At 54.9% G+C, this 21,164-nt stretch overlaps 1 protein-coding gene across 2 annotated transcripts; it reads right to left on the reverse strand.

Annotated features, from left to right (window-relative positions):
• Positions 1 to 571: 571 nt before the first annotated feature.
• Positions 572 to 21,090, reverse strand: ZNF385A (zinc finger protein 385A). 2 transcript variants are annotated; one of them, XM_033116802.1, is made up of 8 exons: positions 20,979 to 21,090; positions 14,301 to 14,437; positions 6,901 to 7,011; positions 5,086 to 5,248; positions 2,913 to 3,155; positions 2,380 to 2,549; positions 2,059 to 2,154; positions 572 to 1,912 (listed from the first exon to the last, which is right to left on the reverse strand). In XM_033116802.1, exons 1-8 carry the CDS (start codon positions 20,986 to 20,988, stop codon positions 1,682 to 1,684), a joined length of 1,161 nt encoding a protein of 386 aa, XP_032972693.1. In that variant the 5' UTR covers positions 20,989 to 21,090; the 3' UTR covers positions 572 to 1,681. The 2 variants fall into 2 exon arrangements, with proteins under 2 accessions (XP_032972693.1, XP_032972694.1); XM_033116803.1 differs by lacking the exon at positions 20,979 to 21,090 and adding an exon at positions 15,540 to 15,616.
• Positions 21,091 to 21,164: the final 74 nt, after the last annotated feature.

Below are 21,164 nucleotides of genomic sequence, written 5' to 3' on the forward strand. Positions count from 1 at the left end.
TTTAAGAGACCCAAACCTGCTTATTTTGCAGGTGGGGAAACAGGTGGAGAGGGGAAGGACTAACGCAAGGACACTATATGGGGTGGAGCAGAGCCTAGAGCTCAGATTCCCAGCCCCTGTCCCCACTTCTTCCCATGACTTGCGTGTCGCTGGCGTGGGTTTCCCACCAGAAGCACTAAAGCCTTGATTCTTTCTTTTGTCTGAGACTGGGTCTAGACCTGTCTCCCTAGAATCAGAGACACACCGCAGGAGTCTTAGCGTCTCCTTTTTCATGTCCTTGGCGCCGCCTGGTGGAGTTGCGGGGAATTCTCAACATCCGTGGCTGCAATCCGAGACCTGGACTCAGAATGATTCACCAAGGCCAAGTTTACACTGGCGCTGGACGAGTGTGGGTGAGTGGGATGAGGAGCCTCTGCTCGCTTTGCTCAAGCTTCGGATCTTGCCCCTTCCTAACCCCCTCCTTCTTCTGGCCCCCTTTCCTGTGTGCCGGGCCCCCTCACCATACAGATACATATCCTGATGGAATTGCTCCCAAAAAAGGCGTATAAAAAATGAGAGTCTGAGTCTGGGAGACGGAGGGCAATGAATTCAGACTTTATTGTCAGGGAGCGGGAAAAGGGTAAGACGTGGGTGGGGGCCAGGGTTGCTACATCGTCAAGCAGAAAGAGTTGATGGGGAGGGGAAGGCCAGTGGGGGCCGGTCCCCATCCCGGGTTGGTGGCTGGAAGGACTGACGATACGGAAACCACGGGGGAGGGGGAGGTCACGCCCCCGCCCGGGTTGTACAGTGGTGTCTGATAGGAGGGGACAGCCATGAGGTCTAGGAGCTGGGATAGGATAGGGGAGGCTACAGACTCTGCGAATCCTGCGGAAAGGGGAGGGGCGGGGGCGAGGCTTCTATTGCTTTTTGCTCACAGTTTTGCGGAAGGCGAGGAGGGGGTGGGCTTGGACTGGACACCCCTTGCCCCCCTCGGTACCCCTTGGGCGATGGGTGCTGGTGAAAAGAATGGAATCCGGACTGGGGAGGATGAAGGCGAGGGAAAGGTCTGTAGGGGCATCTACTTGGTCCCACCAAAGTGCCAGAGATGCCCCCAAGTGCTGCCCCTGCGAAGGGCCCGGCTAGACCAGGGGCGGGGGCATGGAGCGGGGCGGGCACAGTGAGGTTGCAGGCGGTAAAACCAAAGTGCTTATGAGGGACCAAGGATCCCGCCTGCTCCCCTCCCCCTGTGGAGGATGGGGGTGTTCACGGAAGCGCTTCAGTTTGGGGGTAGGGGGCCGGAGTCCCAGAGTCCGCTTATTGCCAAGAAAATCCATTTCTGTCCCCCCGGACCCCGACCATGGCTTGTGAACCCCGTTTTGTGCTAGGTTTGGGGGGGAAGGGCTAGATGGACATGGCTTTTGGGGGGGTGTCTCCAAGGGGGCTCGGGGTGAGACGGCCCCCCCTTTTCTAGGGGAGAGAGAAGGGCAGGGGGCGGGGTTCCCTGAGATCTGGGGTATTCCCCCCCTTCTGAAGCCCCCCTCCCCCACTACCCCTCCCCTTTCCTGGAACCCCGTACCTCGGGGTGGGGGGGAAGGAGAGAGATCATTCAGGGAGTGCCGGGAGGAGGGGCGGGCTGGGAGCCCGGAGGCCTGGGTCCCGGCTGGAGGTGGGGGCGTTGAATGGAGGGGGTTCAGGGTTCAGGTCAGTAGGGGGAAAAAAGGATGGGTCCGTGCGCCGTTCGGATGGGCCCGGGGGCCGGATGGAGCAGGGGGTGGGTGATCGGCGGCCCCTGGAGAAGAGGTGCGGCTGGAGCCGGGCGCAGGGACAGCGGTGAGCCTGCTGCCGCTGCCATCACCGCAGCCACCGCTAGGGGGCTAGGGAGCAGGCCGCCGGCCAGGGACTTGGGCAGCTCCTTGGAGAAAGTCAGCGTGCCCTACAGCAGGGAGAGGCGCGAGAAGAAAGAAGGAGAAGTCATTCTTTGGCCTTGCAAACCTCACCTCTTGCCGGGCCGGCCCACGTCCCCTTCTCATCCCCGCTCCGGTCACCCCATCACCGAATTCTCCAGCTCCCAGGCCTCACCGCCAGCTCCGCAGCGCCCCTAGGCTTCTTGTGACGGCTCAGTAGTGGGTTGGGCTTCCCAGCCACTCCATCTCGGTGCCGCCGGCTGGAAATGTGCTGCGGAAGCCAATAGGTAGGAGGCTGTGAGCCACCAGGAAAAGAGCAATTGCCAGGAGGAGGTAGGGCTATGTGGCCGGTAATCAGACCCCAAGCAATTGGTCCCGCCCCTTCTGTGGCACCAAGGGCTGACCCTGAAAAAAAGCCCTCATCCAAACTCACTGTTCTCCCTCCCCACTTAGCAGGTGGAACTCCCCAGAATTCCTGGGAAGGGCTTTGACCCACCTGTTTCAGTTGGACCTCCGAGTTGACTTTGACGTTGCAGATCTCACAGTGGAAGGTTCGGTCCTGGGCAGGGGCCTCTGGTTCCCCCGGAGTGGGAGGCCCCAGCCTAGGGTAAGCTTTGATGGGGCCCAGGCCACTTCGGGCCTCCAGAATTGTCTTGTGCTTAGTACCTGGAACCCACAGAGGTCAGGAGGTAAGGAGTGGAGGAAAAATTCCCCAAGCCTACTAGGCTTCAAATACCCACATTCCCAGTTACAATTTGGGAGGGCATCAAGTGTGGGGTTTTCCCACAGGCCGCTTGGGACCCTCCCAGCCAAACACAGGGTGGGTCAGGGGACAGTCATAGGTCAAAGAAGTAAGATGGGGAGGGGGCCGAGGAAGTAAGGGCTAAGGAATGAGGGAAATGATTCGGGAGGGAGATAGGCTGGTAGCTCTGAGAGGGCACAGGGATAGGAGAAGCAGGGGAGTTAGGAGGTAGGGACAGGAGTGGGCTAAGCACAGGGGAGGACGGGGGCCAGGAGGGGAGTCCATACCTTTGTTATGCGCCTCAAGCTGGGACAGGGAGTTCACTGCCACCTTGCACAGAGCACAGTAGAGCAGCCGCTTGGCCTTTTCCTCCTCTTCCTTGCTACCCCCAGGCAGGGAAGCTGGGGCTGGAGTCCCCCCTTCACCCTTGGTGGCACCCTGACCAGTCTCCAGAATGCTGGGAGAGGATGGGGAGCCAGGCTGTTTCTCTGGGGATCCTGGGGCTGGACCCAGTCCATTCTCCATGGAAACTGTTGTTGGGGGAGAAACATAGGGGTCACCCCAGATGACTTTTGGAGAAGATTCTTTATGTGGAGGAGACCCACCCCCACTTCCTGGAGGGCAAGAGCCCAGGAGTCCCCACCCTGTGACAACATGCATGCTCTCATGCCCTGGGCCAGAGCCAGATGTGGTCCAGCTGCTGCAGGCTGGGTGTGAGAGTGCAATGCCTGGCTCATTCTGTATAAGCTGGGAATGGCTGAGTGGTCCAGCCCCACTGGCCTCCCCTTCAGGGTGAAGCTGGCAGCCAACCTAGCTGGGGGAGAGGCATGGAACAAGGATTCACCCCTCAATGGCCTGCCAGCTGGCCTGGGCTTCCTGCCCAGCCAGCCCCTTCCCAGAGTCCTGCCCAGTCCTCAGGGAGACATGCCAAAGAATTCTAGGAAGCGACAGAGGCAGGGCGAGTGAAGAGAGGTCGGAATAGACAGACACAGACATGGCAAAAGGGAAACAGAAACAGCAGAACCGGAGAGGGAAGAGACAGGGATGCGGGCTGCTCTATAATTCATGGCTCGATTAAAGATACACAGGCCCTAGGCCTCAGCGCTGGGTTCTGGCCTCTGTACAGGGGAAACTCTAGTACTCCCATTCTTGCTCCAGCAGCCGATCCAGTATCCGGGTCATGAGGAGGCTGGTGATGGGGGCAGGGAGCTGGTGGAAGGGGCCCTCCTGACCCCTGCTTGTCTATAGTGTGATCTTTCCCTTTATTTTATTTATTCATTTCTGACATCCTTTATGTCCGTTCCAATCCAGACAGCATACTCACATCTCAGTCTGGACAGGACTTCATAGCTTACAAAAGCAGGACAGGTATCATTATCTCCTTAGAGACATCTAGGAACTAAATGAGGTTAATATGCATAAAACATCTAGAATGGTGCTATTCAAGAAATGTTATCTACCTACCACCACCATCATCATCACCATCATCCCCATTTGACAAGAGAGATTATCAAATGAACCCAAGATGGTGAGGCTAAGACGCAGCCAGAGCAGTTAGAACCCAGCTCACCTGCCCACCCGATCTGTGCATCCTGGAGGGATGCAGGGTGTGTGTGTGTGTGTGTGTGTGGGTGTGTGTGTGTGTGTGTGTGGTGTGATGTGAGAGTAGGGCCTGGTTCCCAAGCTGGGGGTGCAGATGTTTGGTTCGCATTCTGCTTAGGGTGGCGCAGGAAGGACAGACAAGGATAAAGAGGAAATGGGTGTTGGGTCCCTTCGGAGTTGGCCATGACTGACATAGGATGTGGTAATTCCATAGTGGGGGTGGCTCATATCTTACTGTCTTGATATTCCTTCTTTCTAGTTTCTGGGCTGGGAGTATGGTTGAAAATGGCCACTAGCCATGAGAGAAAAAGAATTTCAGAGTTGCCTTTTGTAAACCTGGAAGAGACCGCTAAGATTTTAAAGTCTCATTCCTCTATTTCCCAGGAAAGAAAACTCTGGCCCAGAGAGGTGAAAAGATCTACCCCAGATCACCCAGAGAGTAGCCTGGGTTTCCTGGACTCTCAGTCTTCCCTGAGGGGAGCCCCAGTGGGCAGGCCTCAGGCATCCTGACTCTCCTCTGTCCCTCTTCCCAAGATGAAGGGGCCTCTCCCTGGATTTGATGGTTTTCTTTTTCTTGAGGAAGTTTGCCAGGTGGCCTCACCCTAGCCCCTCACTGAGTCACTGGGCGGTGGGGAGGACAGACAGGAGGGACTCTGTTGAGAGGAGCTGGGAGGAGGGGGGAGGTGACAGGATGGAAATTTTTCATCTCTGTGCCTGGCTCCAGGACTCACCTTGGCTGGGGGTGGGGGTGAGGTGGGGGCTGAGGAAGAGAAAAATGAAAGCAGAGGAGAATTCTGGGAAGTGGGGAAGAACAGAGGAGACCAGATCAGTTGAAGAATGTGGAGGAGTCAGACACACCTGGATGGGGGGCTGCACCATCCCCATTTGGAGGGGTGCTGCCCGGGGGAGCTGGGTCTCCCGGTTCCCGGATGCCAGGCTCCCTGCCTCGGGTCTTGGCAGCCTCAATGCCTTTGACTCTTCGGGCATGGCGATTACCCTTGTAGTGCGCCTCAGCCTGGCTCTTTAGGGATGGAGAAGAAATGGAAACTGAGATCACTTTTCATCTGACCCTTTTCCCCACAGAACTCCTTTAGGCCCTGGGGCGGTCTCAGCAGGCTGCAGTGAGTCTCTCCCTACACCAGTGAGATGTAAAGCCCCACACTGAGGAGCCATGCTTATTCTTGAGGCTCGGAATAGCTTCTCAAGTTTGAGTCACTGGGAACCTGGATCCCTACCTAGCCCAGGCTCCACCCCACTACCACACCCAGGGCGGGCCTGGTTGCTGATTCAGGCTTCCCACCTAATCCTGAGGTGAGGGAGAAGGATCCCACACCTACAGAATCCTAAATGGGAGGGCCTAGCAATCCAGCAAGCTAGCATCTCTTAGACTCTGCTCCTGTGTCCCCTGGCCCTGGGATCCAGGCTTTGCTGCTTGCACCCTCAGTCTGGGAGTCCCAGGAGCTCCGAGGCCTGGGATCTATACTGACTACTCCCCCCTGGGTTTCATTTTTCCTGAAACTTCTGCAGACACCCTGGAGGACCCTGGCCCCAAGCCCAGCTCTGGAGACAGAGACAGCAGCAAAGACAGCTGTCAAAACAGAACTGCTTGGTTGGGGAGGGAAGGGGAGGGAAAAAATAGGGGAGGGCTGCCTGCTATTGGCCCCCCCTGCCCCACCCTTCCCACTTCTACCCTCCACCAGTGAGTGGAGCCAGGGTTGGGAAATGGTATGCCTATGGCTGAGGTGAACGGGAGGCCTAACGCTGGGTTGCTCCTGGCTCCACCCCCCACCATGTGCACCCCCTGCTAAGAACATACAATCCTAGAACCACAAAGTCACCAAGACAGGAATAGAATAGAAATAAAAGGTGTGGATAGACAGAAAAAGAAGACTGACAGTCCAAGGATGGCGCGGTGGTGTGCAAAGCCTGGCAGCATGGTGTGTACATGTGTGGACTGGGTAGAAAAACAGAACATTCTTTATTTTCCCCTACTCAGCAGAATGAGGCTCTGCTGTTTTTCTCCGGACGCTCTTGGAAACTGCACCTCACAAAGCCCCCTCTAGACCCAAACAGAAGTCCCAAGGGAGCCTTGGAGGGAGGAAATCTGGGAGGCCAGACACCTAGGTTCTGAGTTTTGGGTGGCTTCTCCCCAAGGGAAAGTCCCATGGGAGGAAGTGGGGGCCAGGCCTTGTGTGTGATTTGGAAGGAGGAGGGTGGAGAGAGGAGGAAGCCAGGGGGCTAGAGGGAAGTGGGTGGGCCAGGGGAGGAGTTTAGCAGAGGCCAAGGAGGGCACAGGCTCTGGAGGGGACCCAATGAGCTAACTCAGCCCTGCACCCAAGGACCAGTAGGCCAGAGGCCACACTCCCACCCAGACACTTATGGTCACCTATGTTCCAAGAAGTTCTGTGCCAGGGATGCTCAGTCCCCAAGGGAGGGAGTGATCATCCTTAGTGGACTGGACTACCTCATGTGGAAATACACAGCCATCTCTTATCCTTTTCAAGTGCCTTCTAGTATCCCCTGCCCCTCCTGTGGTATCCTATGCCCTGCTCTCCCCCTGATATCCCCTGAATCCCTGCCTCTCACCCAGAGTTCCCAGCCTCTGTCCTCTCCCAAGACACCCTGGCTGCCCATGCTCCACTCATGGGGTGGGAGAGTGGCTGGGCTTCTTACCTGAGAATTGAAGCGGATCTGACAGACATTACAGGAAATGATGGGCCGCTTGGTCTTGAGCAAGGGTCCCCCAAAAGTGTGAGAGAGCACAGCCTTCTGCACAGGGTCCATCTGTGGAGGCAGGCTGGGGTGAGCCAGGAGCCCCAGCATAAACTCATGTCCATCATCCCCCCAGTGGCAGCAGCTGGGTTGAACGAAAGTCCCCAGAGCCTCCTCCCTGTCCCTCACTCGGAGCCTGTCATCCCTCATCCCCCCGCAGCCCAATCTTCACAGCCCTACAATGGACCTGAGGGATTGGCTGGCCCAGTGCTCCCATTTGACAGAAAGTAGAAGTGGTTTGCCTAAGGTCACACCATGAGTTCACAGCAGAGCTGGAACTTGAACCTGGACCCTGTCTCGGTCTATAATACCATGAAGATCCAACTGTCACCTTGACCTGTCTCCTACAGCCAGGCGGATCTTCCGAGGCCGACTGACAGGAAGTCTCAAAGCACCCCATATCCGAGGGCCTTCAGCTAAGGCCTTTTTTATCCTCCCCTCTCGAGCGAGACTGTCCACTAAGCCAAACTTCTGGTCCCAGGAGACACATTTCTCATTTTCCCATCTTTGGGCTCCAGGTTACCGTCACAAACTCATTCCCTGGACCTCTGTAAGGCACCAGCTTCTAGAGGAAGTAAAAGCACTCAGGAGAGAGAAGATGGCTCTAGCGAATGATGGGGCATAAGTGGGGGAACCTAAGAAGCTGGGCTGGCCCGAGGCAGCCTAGAGATCTTCTGAACTCTATCTCCCAGATCACAGGGCTTCTGACCCAGAGCTCCCAGGGGCAGGGCTATGGGGCTTGGTGGGATTAGGAACAGTCTCTGCCCCCACCCTGGGTCAGCAGATAGCTTTGCATTCTCCTGCCAAGAGTTCACACAAGGAGGGGAGAGGATGGGAGTTTCTGTCGGAGGCCTTCTGCTATCAGGGGATGAAGCCAGGGGCCTAGAAGCCTAAGCACTGCCTCACTGTGCAGTCCTCCTCCCTTCTGGCCCCGAAGGCAGTCAGGGAGAGGCAAGACTGGAATGCAGCTGAGGCTGAGCAGGGTTGCGTGCGCCTCTTGGACCTCTCATAAAAATGGAACCAAATTAGACCTGAAACCTTATCTTCCAGGTAGAAGGATCAAGTAAAAACATAGTTGTCGGGAACTTGGGGGTCCTTAGCTCTTCTGCTGAGTCCCCCCCTGTGCCCAGGACTTCATGGTTCCCAATGAGACAGTGGTGAGAGACAGGAACATGAACCAGGGGGAGGAGGGTGTTTCAAGTCTGGAAAACCCACACGTCCTGGTTCCCTTCTGCTCTCCCCAGTAGTCTCACTGGCTGGTTGGGGGTAATGTCAGGAAAGAAGCTTTAGCATCCCTGTGAAATGGGCTGCCCCATTTGGTAGTGGCAGAGGCAGGAACCATGACCAGGTTCAGATAATTGGTCTGACTGACAAGTGTCAATGTCTTGGCCTGTCCTTGCCTGGAAGCAGCCCCTCTCAGGGGCTCACTTTTCACCTTCTGGAAGTCTAGGACTATTCAAAGAAAAGCCAAACAGAGGAAGAAATGGGTGTGTCCGTGTGTGTGTCTGGGCAGGCTGTGATCAATCTGTGCATGGGTGGAGTGTGAAGGAGTGTCATGGGCTGTGTGTCTATCACTTATGTATCAACAATTCTGTGTCGGGGGTTCTGCCGACGCAATGAATGGTCAGGTTGTGTAATCTTCAGCTGTGTGTTTTTCTGTGTGAACGTATGATGTGTTTGGCAGAAAGAAAAACAGACCAAGTTGGAGACAGGCTTTAATCAGAAAAAGCCTGATGACTGTTCTCAGCTCCTGGTCTCCAGGTATCAGTCCTTCCTATCCAGAGACCCCCACAACTCTGTCCCAGGGTTCTCCTCAGTCCCTGGGCTTCCTCACATGCTGGGTGGGAAATGGAATTCAGCCCAAACAGAAACCCAATCTGGGCCAGGAAACCTAAGTAGATTCAGACAGTAGGGAGAGAAGAGTGGGATGAAGGGGGGAGACAGAGGCCCTTGGTTCTGTCTGTGTCCCACCCCAACGCCCCATCTGCTCCCCTGAGTGGCTGAGGACCCAGTGCCCCGAGGACGACCTGTGGGCTGACCATCCTAACATCCGCCCCCTGAGAATGGTCCTTATTCCACTTGAGTCCTTTCTCCAGAGTTAGAACCTTTTCTCTTGTACAACCAACCCCCTCCTCAGGTTTAAGTCCATAAATACCAACCGGGGGTGGGAGTGGGCAGAGAAGAGGGAAGCAACCCAGTCAGGTTGGTCCTTGCCACCCTCTGCTCCAGGAACTGAGGAAACACCAGGCCGAAGATGAGGGCTCCTGGGCCCAATCCCTGCGCAGGTGGAATGTGAGCCACTGAAGTGCTGCTTCAGGCCAAGGTCAAGAGGCCCTGGTGACCTAGATGAGGGCTCTCTGGGGAGGGGAGGAGGCCAGCATCTCCCAGAGCCCATTCCACTCCAGAGCCCCTTCCCTAGGAGTTTGGCCTAGACACTGCCTGGAAAAGTCCACAAAACGATCCCCTCCCACCTGCCCTCCAACAGCAGACACGAAGGGGAATTGCTCCCTGAAGCTGGGGCAAAATGAATTAGGAAGGGCAAGGGGGAGGGCAGGGGGGAAACCAGATCAGGAACGGGGGGGTAGGGGGGCTATGATTATATTTCCTTCCATTGCCCTTTATCTGATGGCACCTGCTGCCCCTTGTTTGACCACCCCATTTCCCCATCCCCCCCAAATAAAGGTGAAATGGGAAGGGGGTGGAATCTTAGGGATGGGAAGACCTGAGAGACAGGATAAATAGAAATAGGAAAGAGAGGGAGCGAGGGGTGTCCAAAGAGCAGGTGGAAGCTGGTGGGGGAGGGACGCTGGGAAGGAGAGAGGCTGGGATGGGGTCAGGGCTGGTTAAGAGGGATCTGAGCGGCTCGGTAATTTGAGGGTAGGTGTAGGATCTGACTGGAAGCCTGAAGACTTGGGGGACTCCAAGGATCTGAGAAGCAGAGACCGGGGTACCCAGTATAGTGGCAGCAGTCTGGGGGCGCCAGCTGGGATCCAGAGATTGGTTGGGGCCGTGCCGGTTGTGGGGGATGGGCCGGGTAACCCGAAGACTAGACGAAGGGAGAGGTAGCTAGCCCCGCAGGGGCGGGCGGAGATGTAGTGGGGGTGGGGGGCGCTGCGGCAGCGGCGGGAGCCAGGGAGAGAGGAGGGGCCGGGTGGCTTACCCTGCGGGACCCGGGGGGCCGCGGCTCCATGGCCCGGGGTGGCGGTCCCGGGCGGGGGACCCGAGCCTGGCCGGGCCGGGCAGGCCAGGGACGCGGCTCTTGTTGCCCGGGTGGCTTGGGGCTGTGCGGCCGGGCCAGCCCGGAGAAGGGGAGGCGGCACCGGCCGGGACCGGACCCGCCCTGGAGGCGGGGCCGAGGGCGGGCAGAGGGAGGGGGCGGGGATAGAGAGTCTAAGAGGGGATGAAGGGGGCTAGGGGGAAAAGAGGAGAGGAGGGGATGTCCATGTCCAGGCACTCATTCCAGGCAAGCCCTAGTCCTGGCGAGGGGCCACCTCGGCCTGGCGATGGGGCATTGACCAGATGACTTCAGTTCTCCTTCACTAGGGACCCTTGCTGGGTCTAGTGTCCCCACCTATACTATGGACGACCCTGTTTCTCTACATTTCAGGGTCGACCCTGTTTCTCTACATTGGACATTTCTCCTTTCTTTCATCCCTACCTCCTTGACCCTCTGTGCTCTACTGACAGCCTCTCTTCCTAGTCACCAGACCATCATTTCCCTGCTTCTTCTGGACACAGGCCCTTTGACATGTCACTTCCTCTACTAGGGATGGGAAACCAAGCCCAGGTACGCAGGTGTCAGGCACTGCTCTCTCAGTGACTCCTCTGAACGTTTGGAGCCTAGGGTAACACCGACCTCAGACTGGGGACATCGTTCGTTCCCAACCATTCCCCAGATCCTCCTCTCGCCCGCCACCTGCTGGAGAACCAGGCTCCCTAAGAATTTATGCTTCGTGCACTTGCTGCCCTCTGGCGGTCCAATGGGGGCAGCACTGGGGCACGAGAGGCAGGAGGACAGAGTAGCCCTCTCATCCTCTCTAGACAGGTCCTAAGATTCCCTGTCTCATCTCTGGATCTCATCCCCTCCCATTCCATCTAGGGCAGAGAGATAAGTGAAGCAGGGGCCTGGATATAGACAGAGGCTGTCTTTGGGAGACAGTGAGGGATGTCCAAGGGCAGAAGGACACACAATGCAGGGAGGGGTGTAAGGGGTAGGAACTGCCCAATTAGGAGAGAGATCTGGAGGCGCTAGTCCAGGGAGAGACTCTGCCATAAATAATACCACCACCACCACCTAATGTTGGTTGAGCCCTTAGAAAGTGCCAGCCTCTGTACTGAACTCTTTGCATGGATTATCTAATTTAATCTTCAAACCACTATTCGAAGTACTATTATTATCTTCATTTTATAGATGAGAGAATTGAGGTTAAATAATTTGCCCAAGGTCATAAGCTAGGAAGTGGCTGAACTGGGATTTGAATTTAAACCTGGGCAGCCTGACTCCAAAGCCATGTTCTTAACTGCTGCACAGGACTGCCAAAGGCCTGTCTGCAGCTTTTCTGCAGTCCTCATTCCCCTGCAGAATTTGACACTATTGATGCAGCCCGCCACACTCTCTCGCTTGGCTTCTCCAACTCTACAGGAACCCAGTTCTGTCCCCTCCCCCTCCATCTCCTTTGCTGCAGCTTCCTCCTGGTTCCCACTAATTCTGCTTATTCCCCAAGGCTGAGGCCTTGGCCATATTACCTTTCTCACTCTGATCCACCCTTAAGTTAAAATAATAGCAATAACATAATAATCATAACATCTAACACTGATTGAAGATTTTACTTTGTGCTAGGCAGTATGATTTTGCAATATGATTCTCACAACTTTGTGAGTTGGTACTATTACTCTTATTTAACAATGGGTAAAATTGAGGTTCAGAGTGATTAAGTAATTCGCCTAAGGTCACACAACCAGTACTTTTAGGATGTCAGTTCATATCCTGACAGATGCCAAAGTTGGTGCTGCTCAACACGCTGCTGCATTCTCCAGGCTTTAGATTAGGTCCTCTTCACTAGAAGCAGTGGAGCCATGAACCTTAGGGGAGTCAGGAACCCTGAATTATCCCTGTGAGGACAAAGGAGCTTTGTGACCTTGGGCAAATCAGTTAACTTCTCTGGGTCATGGTTTCCTTATCTATAAAATGGGGGAAATGATGGGAGACCAAAGGGTAAGTGTAAATCAGTTATTTACATGGGAACAAGGTAGTCCCAGCACCTTCTGTTCCAGTTACACGCAATCAATTGCACTTTCTCAAGTGCTCTTTCCTACCTCTTGTTCATGCTATTTGCTTCAGTCTGGAATGTTCTCTAAGGCTCCTTTTAGAATGCTGCTACTAATTCTTCAAAGCCCAAATCATGTCATCTGTTGCAGGTTCAACCCCTTTTTCCTTTCCTCTCTCTCTTGCTGTAGGGACCACCACATCCAGCAAGTCTTTCTTGACCCCCTCTTGGACTCCCATACAAGCTAAATGCCTCTGACACCTCTCTTCTCACACTATAGGGAAATGGTGAACTTGTTATATGTCCTACTAAACCGTGAACTCCCCAAGGGCATGGACTGAATCTTGTGTCCTTGACACCAGGTACAATGCGTGGCACATAGTAGGTGCTCAAAATATATATTTTTTTGTTCGCTTGAATCATTGTTAGTGTCTCTGTCACAATTTTATTAACTCTTCCTCTATTTTGCTTTGCAGATCACTGCATACGTATCTATATTTGTCCCTTGAATATAAGCTCCTTCAAGATTGGACTATATCATATTCACCCTCATGTCTCCATCGGATCTAGAACAGTACCTTGCTTATAGTCAGTACTCAATTTTCTCACCTGTAAAACAAGGACAAAATCACAGCTACCTCATAGGGTTGCTGTAAAGATTGAAGTATGAAAATCACTTTGTAAACTTCAAAGTGAAATGCAAATGTTGGTTTGGATTCTTTGGGAGGGATTTGGAGGAAGCAGCTGTAGTATCAAGAGAACCCTATTTGGAGTCAGAGGCTATGGGTTCAAATCATAGCTTAGGCACATACTGTGTCAATTTAGATAAATTACTAAAACTTTCTGAGCCTTAGCTCTTGTCTTCCCATTTATCAATCAGGAATAATAATGTCTACCTTTTTGGGTTGTGGTGAAGATTACATGAGATCATGCATAGAAACATCTACTGCAGTGCCTGGTGCATAGTTGACGCTCAGTACATGTTTGTAGCTGAATATGGTTCGACAGTGGGTTATTTGAGTTGAATAAGGCTGACTTCCTCCAAGCCTTTAGCTCTAGCCCAGTCTCCGGGCCCCAAGTTCCAACTTCTGTTAGACATACTTGCCTCCATATCCCAGTGGTGCACCAACTCACCATGTCCTACGGGGAGTTCAGCAGCTTCCCCCCAGGTCAGCTTCCTCCTGCAGCCCTCTGCCCCTGTCAAGGTGACTTCTTCCTCCCAATCACAGAGGCCTGAAGCCTGAAGTCATTCTTGATTCATCCTCTCTCTTCTCCCCAACCCCCAAACAGGAGCTGGTCTCCATGGTCTGTCAATATTTCCTTGGAAACACCTCAGCCATCTTCCTTTCCTCTCCATTCACACTGCCACTGTCACCACCACTGGCCCAGTCTGGCACCCAGGCTTTCCCGTAGGCCCACATGATTGGAACAGCCTCCTAATTGGCTACCCTCCTCCAGCCTCTGCTCCCTTTCATCCAGCTGCCCCACTCACCTTCAGCGAACACTGCTTTTACCAAGTCGCTCTTCTGCTCAAGCATGGATAATGGCTCTCTATTTCATATTGTATTAAGTCTAGACAACTTTACCAGCCCTCCAAGCCCTACCCCACTGACCCTACGCACCCAACTGTGAACTGCAGAGAGCTGGAACTTACAAACAGGCATGCGTACGCCCCTGCTGATGCCCTCTTTCTTGCTATCACTATATTTCTGGATATCCTATCATCCTATCCATCTCTACTCACTATCACCAATTTAGGTCTGGTTACTTCTTTAGATGGTGGACTAAATGAGATGATTCATAGAAAACACCTAGCAGTGTCTAGCCCATAGCAAGACCTCAGCAAATATTAACTATTATTATTGTTATCCATAGTACACCAGATCGCCAACAATACTTGTAATTGACTAGAAGTAAGGGAGATGGGTTTCTAAGATGAGATAAGGAATTAGATACAAGGAGAAGAGGGCAAGGATGGGCCTGAGAAAGAGCTGGGGTCACAGAAGGGTGGGGAAGACGCAGGCTGCTACTCACAGTGCTGTAGTTGCTGAAGAGGCCCAGGGTGGGGGCCGGCTCCAGTGGGAAAGGCAGGATTTGCTTGAGGTCCAGCGGGGGCTGCATGATTGGGGGCTGCCGTAGCAGAGGGAGGGGCCCTGCCCGGCTCAGGCTGCCTGAAAGGCAGAGAAAACATGATGTGGGGCAGGAAGATTGAAGTTCAGGAGCACCACCCAAGCCCATATGTCCCACTCCCCAGCTGGGCCCCCAACTCAGAAGCGTGACACCTCCTTCCCTCCCCACCGCCCCAAGCACACACACTTCCCCTGCTTGTTGGCTCCAGAGCAATGGAGCAAGGCGCCCTGTGGGTCTGGGGGAGGGCGCAGGCCAGTCCTTCCCTTCTGGGTGGTTTTCACTTCCCCTTTCTCCAGCCTCCCTCCTGTAAGACCTTTAGGCATTTTACAGACCCAGGAAGAGCACAGACCTCTGCAGGCCAACAGCAGGACTTGGGAACGCTGAGTCCCTGGCCACTCCCTTCTTTTGGTTTTGCTTTCCCCCCAGGGAATCCCAATAGCTAGGTTTCACCCCAGGGAGAACAGAGTCAGGTGGGTGATTAATCCCACTGCCCAGAGGGGAATACTGAGGCCTAAATTTGCAGGAGGGCTACTGAATCTTTCAGGCTCCCCAAAGAGTTCTGATTTTGTCCCATCATAATTCTTAATCAACTGTCCATATCTCTGGGTGTGGGTAGCAGGTGAGCGGCGTTCGCTCTGGGAGGTGGACTGCCTTCGGCCTTTATCAAGGTCCCTTCTCCCAACCTTCCTGTCTCCCCCATGCTCCTCTCTGTAACAGGGAGTGTTCAGCTCCAGCTCAGCAGGAGGAACCAGGACCCGGCTTCTAGGAGGGGAATGCCTGGGTCTGACCCAAAGGGGAAATGAAAGTCCAGGCCAGCCACTCCACTATCCCCTCCCAACCTTCTTCTCCTCCCCGCAGAGTCACGGGAGGAACCCCACCAGGCTCCAAAGGTGGCCCAAAGGCTCTCAGGACCCCTCTGGGCTTCGGTTGGCTCAGCTCCCTTCTGTGACCTCCCTGTCCACCACTCGGGGAACTCTGGCTGCCCTCCACTGCTCCAAGCTCCTGCCAGCAACAGGGGTTCCCAGGAACAAAGGCAAACCCAGGAGCCTGCAAGCTTGGCCCTGTCCTCCTTTGACCTTACTGGGGCAGAGGGCCCCCCAGATCCTTTCCTGCTCGCTCCATAGAGACCGCCCCTTTTCATACCTTTAGTTTCTGGTGCCTGCTGCCCCCAGGCAGTGGCCTGGCCCTGGCCCCCCAGGGGCCTGGGCCTGACAGCGTCCCCTTCCCTTGGTTCTGCCCCCTGCCCCCTCCCTTGCTAGCACCCCCCCAGTCCAGTCAGTAGAATCAGCCAATCAGAGTCCTTCAAAAGTGGGGCAGAGGGGAGGGCGGGGGAACAGGGATTAGGGGAATCAGAGGCTAGAGGGAGGGGGTGGGGAGGGCTCAGGCACAGCTGGGGGCGGGGAGCTGGTCCAGAAAGGTCTGGAGGGGTATCTCTCTTCCACTCACTGCTAGGACTGGGTGGTCAGCCTGCCTGAGGCCCGGGGGTGGGGTGGGGGAGTGGGGGGGTGGGGGGAGGGGGGTGTCAAGGGTACGGGGAGATTGGACTCCAGATATCTAAGGGTTGAAGGAAAGGCAGGATGCTTGGCTTGGCCCTTGGGCATCTGGGGGTCTGTATACCCTGTGTCCTTTGTGTCCATTCCTTCAGAGCTGGGATGGGGTAGGGGGAGAGGAGGGAGAAAGGGAGGGAGGGAGGGAGAGAGAGGGAGAGAGAGAGAGAGAGAGAGAGAGAGAGAGAGAGAGAGAGAGAGAGGGAGAAGCATGAGAGAGAATGGGAAAGACGGACAGAAGCAGGAATAAGTGACTGAAAAGGGGACATAGACACAGACAGAAAAGGATAGAGAACAATGGAGAGATGGAAGAGAGTGAAATGAGAGGAAAAAAACAGACACTGGCGAAAAGCTGGACACAGAACAGGAGACTAGGGTAGAAAGACAAAATGACAGAACAGAGAGCAAGGCAGGGAGAGAGCAGAGAGGGACGGACAGAAGGATGGGGCAATCCGACCATCATCCCTTCCTGGTCTGCCCCCTCATGGCTTCTCCTGTCTGTGCCCCACCCCCCTCCTGCCTGGCACACAAGACCAGGGCAGCCTTAATGAGCCCCGGGTGGCATCAGGAATGGTGAGAGAAACCTGAGCGCTCCCAGAGTCCCCAGCACCCAGCAGCCACCTTTAGCAGCTGGTTTGAGGCTGGCACTTGCTCCGCCCCAGAGCGCCAGAGAACTCAGTTCCTTGACCCTTTCTGGGGCTCTAGATTATCTAGGCCCCCGTCTTTCAAACACCCACCTCAGAGGAGAGAACCAAGTTCCAGAAAAGGCAATGTATTGAGGAGCTGTTACGTGCCAGGTAATGAATTCTGAGTATTATCACATTTAACCTCTGAGGTGGTGACGATTCTATGGGGTAGCTAACACTATTTTTTCTATTTGACATGTGACGAGACTGAGGTTCAGAGAAGTTGAATAACTTGACTGATGTCACACAGCTTGTAAGTATCAGAGCTGGGATTTAAATCAAGATCTGTTACACTCTGTAGCAAATTCTTTCTCCACTGCATAAACCCAAAGGGCTCTAGTCTAACTGTGAAGCAGAGATCTGAGCGCAGGCTTCCATCTTGTTCAAGGATCGGAAAGGAAGAGCAAGTTCCATGCATTTCCTGGGACTAGAGGAAAACAGGGAGCAGTCACTTAGTTTCGACTGGCAGCAACTCATCTTTTCCACTGACTGAGCCCTGGAAGGATGGGGGGAGGGCAGAGGGAGGGAAGAGGAAGTGGAAGGAAGGGGTGAAATGAGGATAAAGTAAGGGAAGCAAGCAAGGTGGGCAACTGGAGATTCACTTGTCTCCTTAGATTCCTGGGTCCATTCCACTTTGAGATCTAAGGTGGGGAGAGGGGCAGATAGCAGCTTATAGGACGAGTGGGCAAAAGCAGGGCTCTTGGTTTCAGGTAGCCCGAGCCTCAGTTACCTCCCTACCCCTTTCTGAGAATAGTAATAGTTGCCACTTTTTGAGGGCTTACGATATGCCAGGCACTTTACATCGTCTCAATGTGGATGGCACCACTGCTCACTAGCTGGGTGACTACTACTTAGTTTCTCGGACTCTCAGTCTCATTTGTCATTTGTCAAATGAGAACAACAGTACCTGCCTCATGGAGTTGTTGAGAGGATTGAACGAATCCATGTACAGTGCCGGCATGCCAAAGGGAGCTCAATAAATATTTGCTAAATAAATTAATCTTCATCTTACAGGTGATGGCGATCAACTCAGAGAGGGAGAGTTACTTGACTAAGATCACACAGCTAGTGAAGGATTTGAACCTGTCTGTCTGGCTCCAGAGATAGGGCTTTCAAGCACTACACATTTCTGGGTAGACTAACAAGGAGAGGGGGAAAAGGAGGACTATAGTAAGGTCTGGGAAAGCAGGAAATGAGGTAGGAAATCCAGAGCTTCTGACATTTGGCTAGGTGAGGGCTTCAGGTGGGTTTGGAGGAGGGGGTGGGGAGCAAACTGGAGTGCATGTGTGCAAGTGCGTCACACGTCTGTCGGGCAGGGCAGGGAGGAGCTGGGGCCTGGCTGGGGCAGGCCACTCCAGAGGGTAGGTAGCTCATTAGAGTAATTACCTTCGACAGATAGAGCCCCACCCAGCTCTGTGGGGAACTGCCAAATCCTTTATTAAAGACAGTTCCCAATGAACTTTAGAGGGGTGAACTCAGACCCTTGGATGGATGTCCGTCTGTCCATTTCTGTGCCCCACCGAGCGCTAGGCACTTTGATCCTGCTCAGGTTTCCCCTCCAGCACCAAGCCACAGCTGACTCCTTTCATCCCACTTTTCCTTCCTCTCTTCCCCAGAAATTCTGGCCTGGTCAGAGTCCCAGCCTCTTGGCTATCTTAGGTTGGGTCTGGGGCTTCAAGCCCTTGTGATAAAGAATGGGAGAGTCTGCTGTGAGCTGGCTCAGGGAGTGGCCCAGTCTGGGTAGGAACAGGAACCACGAAAGGTGTTAGGGTAGGGCTGTGAGTTAGTGTTGGTCTGGAGAATGGGCCAGGATGAAATTCAGATTAGAGAGAAGCATCAGGATTAGGGTTACAAGTTGTGTTAGAGCCCAAGGTGGTGAAAAGCACGGTCAGACCCGGGTTAAAATGGGAATTAGACTCTGGGGCCAAGGGAGAAATTGGATTGGAGTCGGGACTTGAATCTCATCTCTAATTCATCTCTTTTTACCTTCAGGCCTTTTGGCCTCTTCTCCCTCTCAAGAAATGACCAATATTGGGGGTTGAGGAGAGAGCCTTGAATCAACCCCTGGGTCTTGCTTTCTTGACCAAATTCCATGTAAATGTCCCCTTTTGCCTCAATTTCCCCCATCTTGGCAAGAGGCAGGCTGAGGGCTGGAAAGGCTTTGAAGTCAAAGATGAAAGCAAGCAGGGGGTGATTATGAACAACTACTCAAAACCTCATTCCTAACAACCCCTGGGGGTAGATGTGGGTGGGGACAGGGCCAAAGGGAGGAGGTGGCCAGGAAGGGAAGGGAGGAAAAACTCCTGGGACATCTTCACAATCTGACAGGAAAGGGCTCTCTCCCTTTACCATGCTAGGGACCCAGTTGGAGAGGACAGTAAGAAAGACCTGGACCAGGGAACCTGAGCCCAGAACCACCACCCTTAAACCTGGGCCCACAGTCTAGATCTTGAGCAGACAGGTTGAGCCTCACCTGCTGGGCAGGGCCATTATGCAAATGGGACTCAATAGACCTCAGCTTTAATAACCTGAAAACCTTAGTATGGGCCCTGAGGGTGGGGTCTAAGCCCAGGCCGGCAGTTTCCTCTGTCTCTCCTTTCCTCAAAGAGGGCTAAGGTAGGTGGGTCAACAGGCTTCCCGCCCTCTGTGGGCTGGGTACAGGGGGGAGTTAATTACAGTGTCCTCTGGGGAGATATGGTGAGGGTCCAGTTGGTGGATCCAGGCATTCTTCCTGCGGTGGGTGGGATGTTTGTCGGGCTGGAGCAGGTCCCTGGGCTCCTCTTTAGGGCCTGCTGAGCAGGGGACATGAGGCTCACACTGGCCTATTCTGGACAAGCATGGCTGCCTCTGGGGCCCGGAGCCAGGATGGGGCCTGCGCCCAGGGTGGGGCCAGCAAATAGGGATTGCACAGGTTGGAGGAATGTGGAGCCTGTGCTCCAGGGACCTGAGTCCAAGGTGTGTTGGTGAGGGTCACTCTAGGGTAGACTTTGTAGAAGGGTGAGAGTCTCTTCCCTGCTAGAGATACCCTTGAGAAGGAGGCAGGCAACCAGTCAGTCATGCCTCCCTTCCCTCATTCATTTAGTAGATATGACGGAGTGCCGGGGGGAAGGTCAGATGTAAAGTGATGAAAATGAGGAAATACAGGAGGGGATGAGAAAGAGATGGAGGAAGGCTCGAAGACAGGGAGAAAGACAGTTAGTGGGAAGTCGGCAGGGGTCAAATGAAAGAAGAAAAGCAAAAGAGCCAAAGAGGCAAACAGCAGAGGGCTGAAGCAGGAAAGAGCCAGGCAAGCCCTGGGGCACCAGCATGGAGCCAGGTGTCCCCAGTGGGGGGTGGGGCGACCACAGGTGTCTGAGCCTGGTTGGGAGGGGGGGCTCCCAACATAAACAGGGCCCGGGAACCAACCCAGCCAGCGCAGAGTTCAGAGGTCAGAGGACAGAACAGGCCTGCGGACTATTTGGAGGTAGGAGCCTGGAGCCCAGCTGATGAGGAGTCCAGCACACAGCTCATCTGTCCCTCTCCTCCCCCACCCTGGGGCTCCCATTCGATGTAGGTCATGAGGATGGGTGGCTGTGGCTGAAGGGCTGTCAGAGCCCTGCGGGAGTTCCCTTCCCCCTTCCTCCTCTGGTGCCCCCCACCCAAGGCAGGGGTGGGGATGAGGGTGGGGATGGGGGTGGGGAAAGAAGGAAGAAGAAGGAAGCCGGGAAGGGCCCAGGCAGCCAGAGCAGGGAGAGAGGGGCAGGTCCCGGCGTGTTTGGGCAGGATGGCTGCGGAGACAGGATCCGAACCGCAGGGGCTCTGGGATGGACAGTTTCCCACCCTTTCTTCTCCCCAGCCCCCTTATCTCCAGCATTCAGGTTCCCACCTCCCACCACACACACCTCGAAGCTACACCCACCATCTTCTCCCCCGGCCCGCCCCCCACTTCCTCCTTTCCCTCTTATCCTGGGCCCAGAAGGATGTCGGAGAGTCAGAGCTAAGGGTGGGGGAAGGAGCTGGGGGTGGGGGGGGAGACGGGTCAGAACCTTTCCCTCAACTCCACCAGGCCAGGACCAGACCCCTCCCCCAGCCTCTCGTAGACTGTCATATAATATTCATGAGCCTCATGAATACGCAATGTTCTCATTATGGGGCGGGGGTCTCACTTGGCTCTGCCTGCCCCTTGACCACTCCCTAGATTACCGGGAGGAGCTGCAGCTTGGGTAAGAGGGGACCCCAAATGTGGAGCCAGATGAAGGGGGAGGGGAAACCGGTCGCTGACGGGCGGCAGCAGTCACCGCGGTGCCAGGAGGTTGGGGGTGGTTACCTACTGAGGGACCCTGGAGCCTGGAGTCGTAGAACCCACTCACCGAGGATCATGTTGGGGACCCAGGAGCCCAGGGTTCCGCGTCGCTCTGTCCCGGGGGCCGTTCTGGTCGGGCTGGGGGTACGGGGGGAGGAGTCGGGGGTGGAGCAGAGGCCGGCCTAGGCGGAGCGGGGGCGGAGCCCGCAGCAGGTGAAGGCGGGAGGAGGGGGGACCCGGGCACCCGGGGCTG

The sequence above is a fragment of the Rhinolophus ferrumequinum genome, chromosome 10 (genome assembly GCF_004115265.2).
Source record: "Rhinolophus ferrumequinum isolate MPI-CBG mRhiFer1 chromosome 10, mRhiFer1_v1.p, whole genome shotgun sequence".
In the NCBI taxonomy this organism is placed as follows: Eukaryota; Metazoa; Chordata; class Mammalia; order Chiroptera; family Rhinolophidae; genus Rhinolophus; species Rhinolophus ferrumequinum.

What these genes read in the sequence shown, in the direction of transcription:
- ZNF385A (XM_033116802.1), bottom strand. An exon ending in GCTTGAGGCGCATAACAAAG is followed by an intron (nt 2,550 to 2,912) that starts GTATGGACTCCC and finishes TGTGGGTTCCAG; the next exon opens with GTACTAAGCACAAGACAATT. An exon ending in CGGAGGTCCAACTGAAACAG is followed by an intron (nt 2,155 to 2,379) that starts GTGGGTCAAAGC and finishes TGGCTTCCGCAG; the next exon opens with CACATTTCCAGCCGGCGGCA.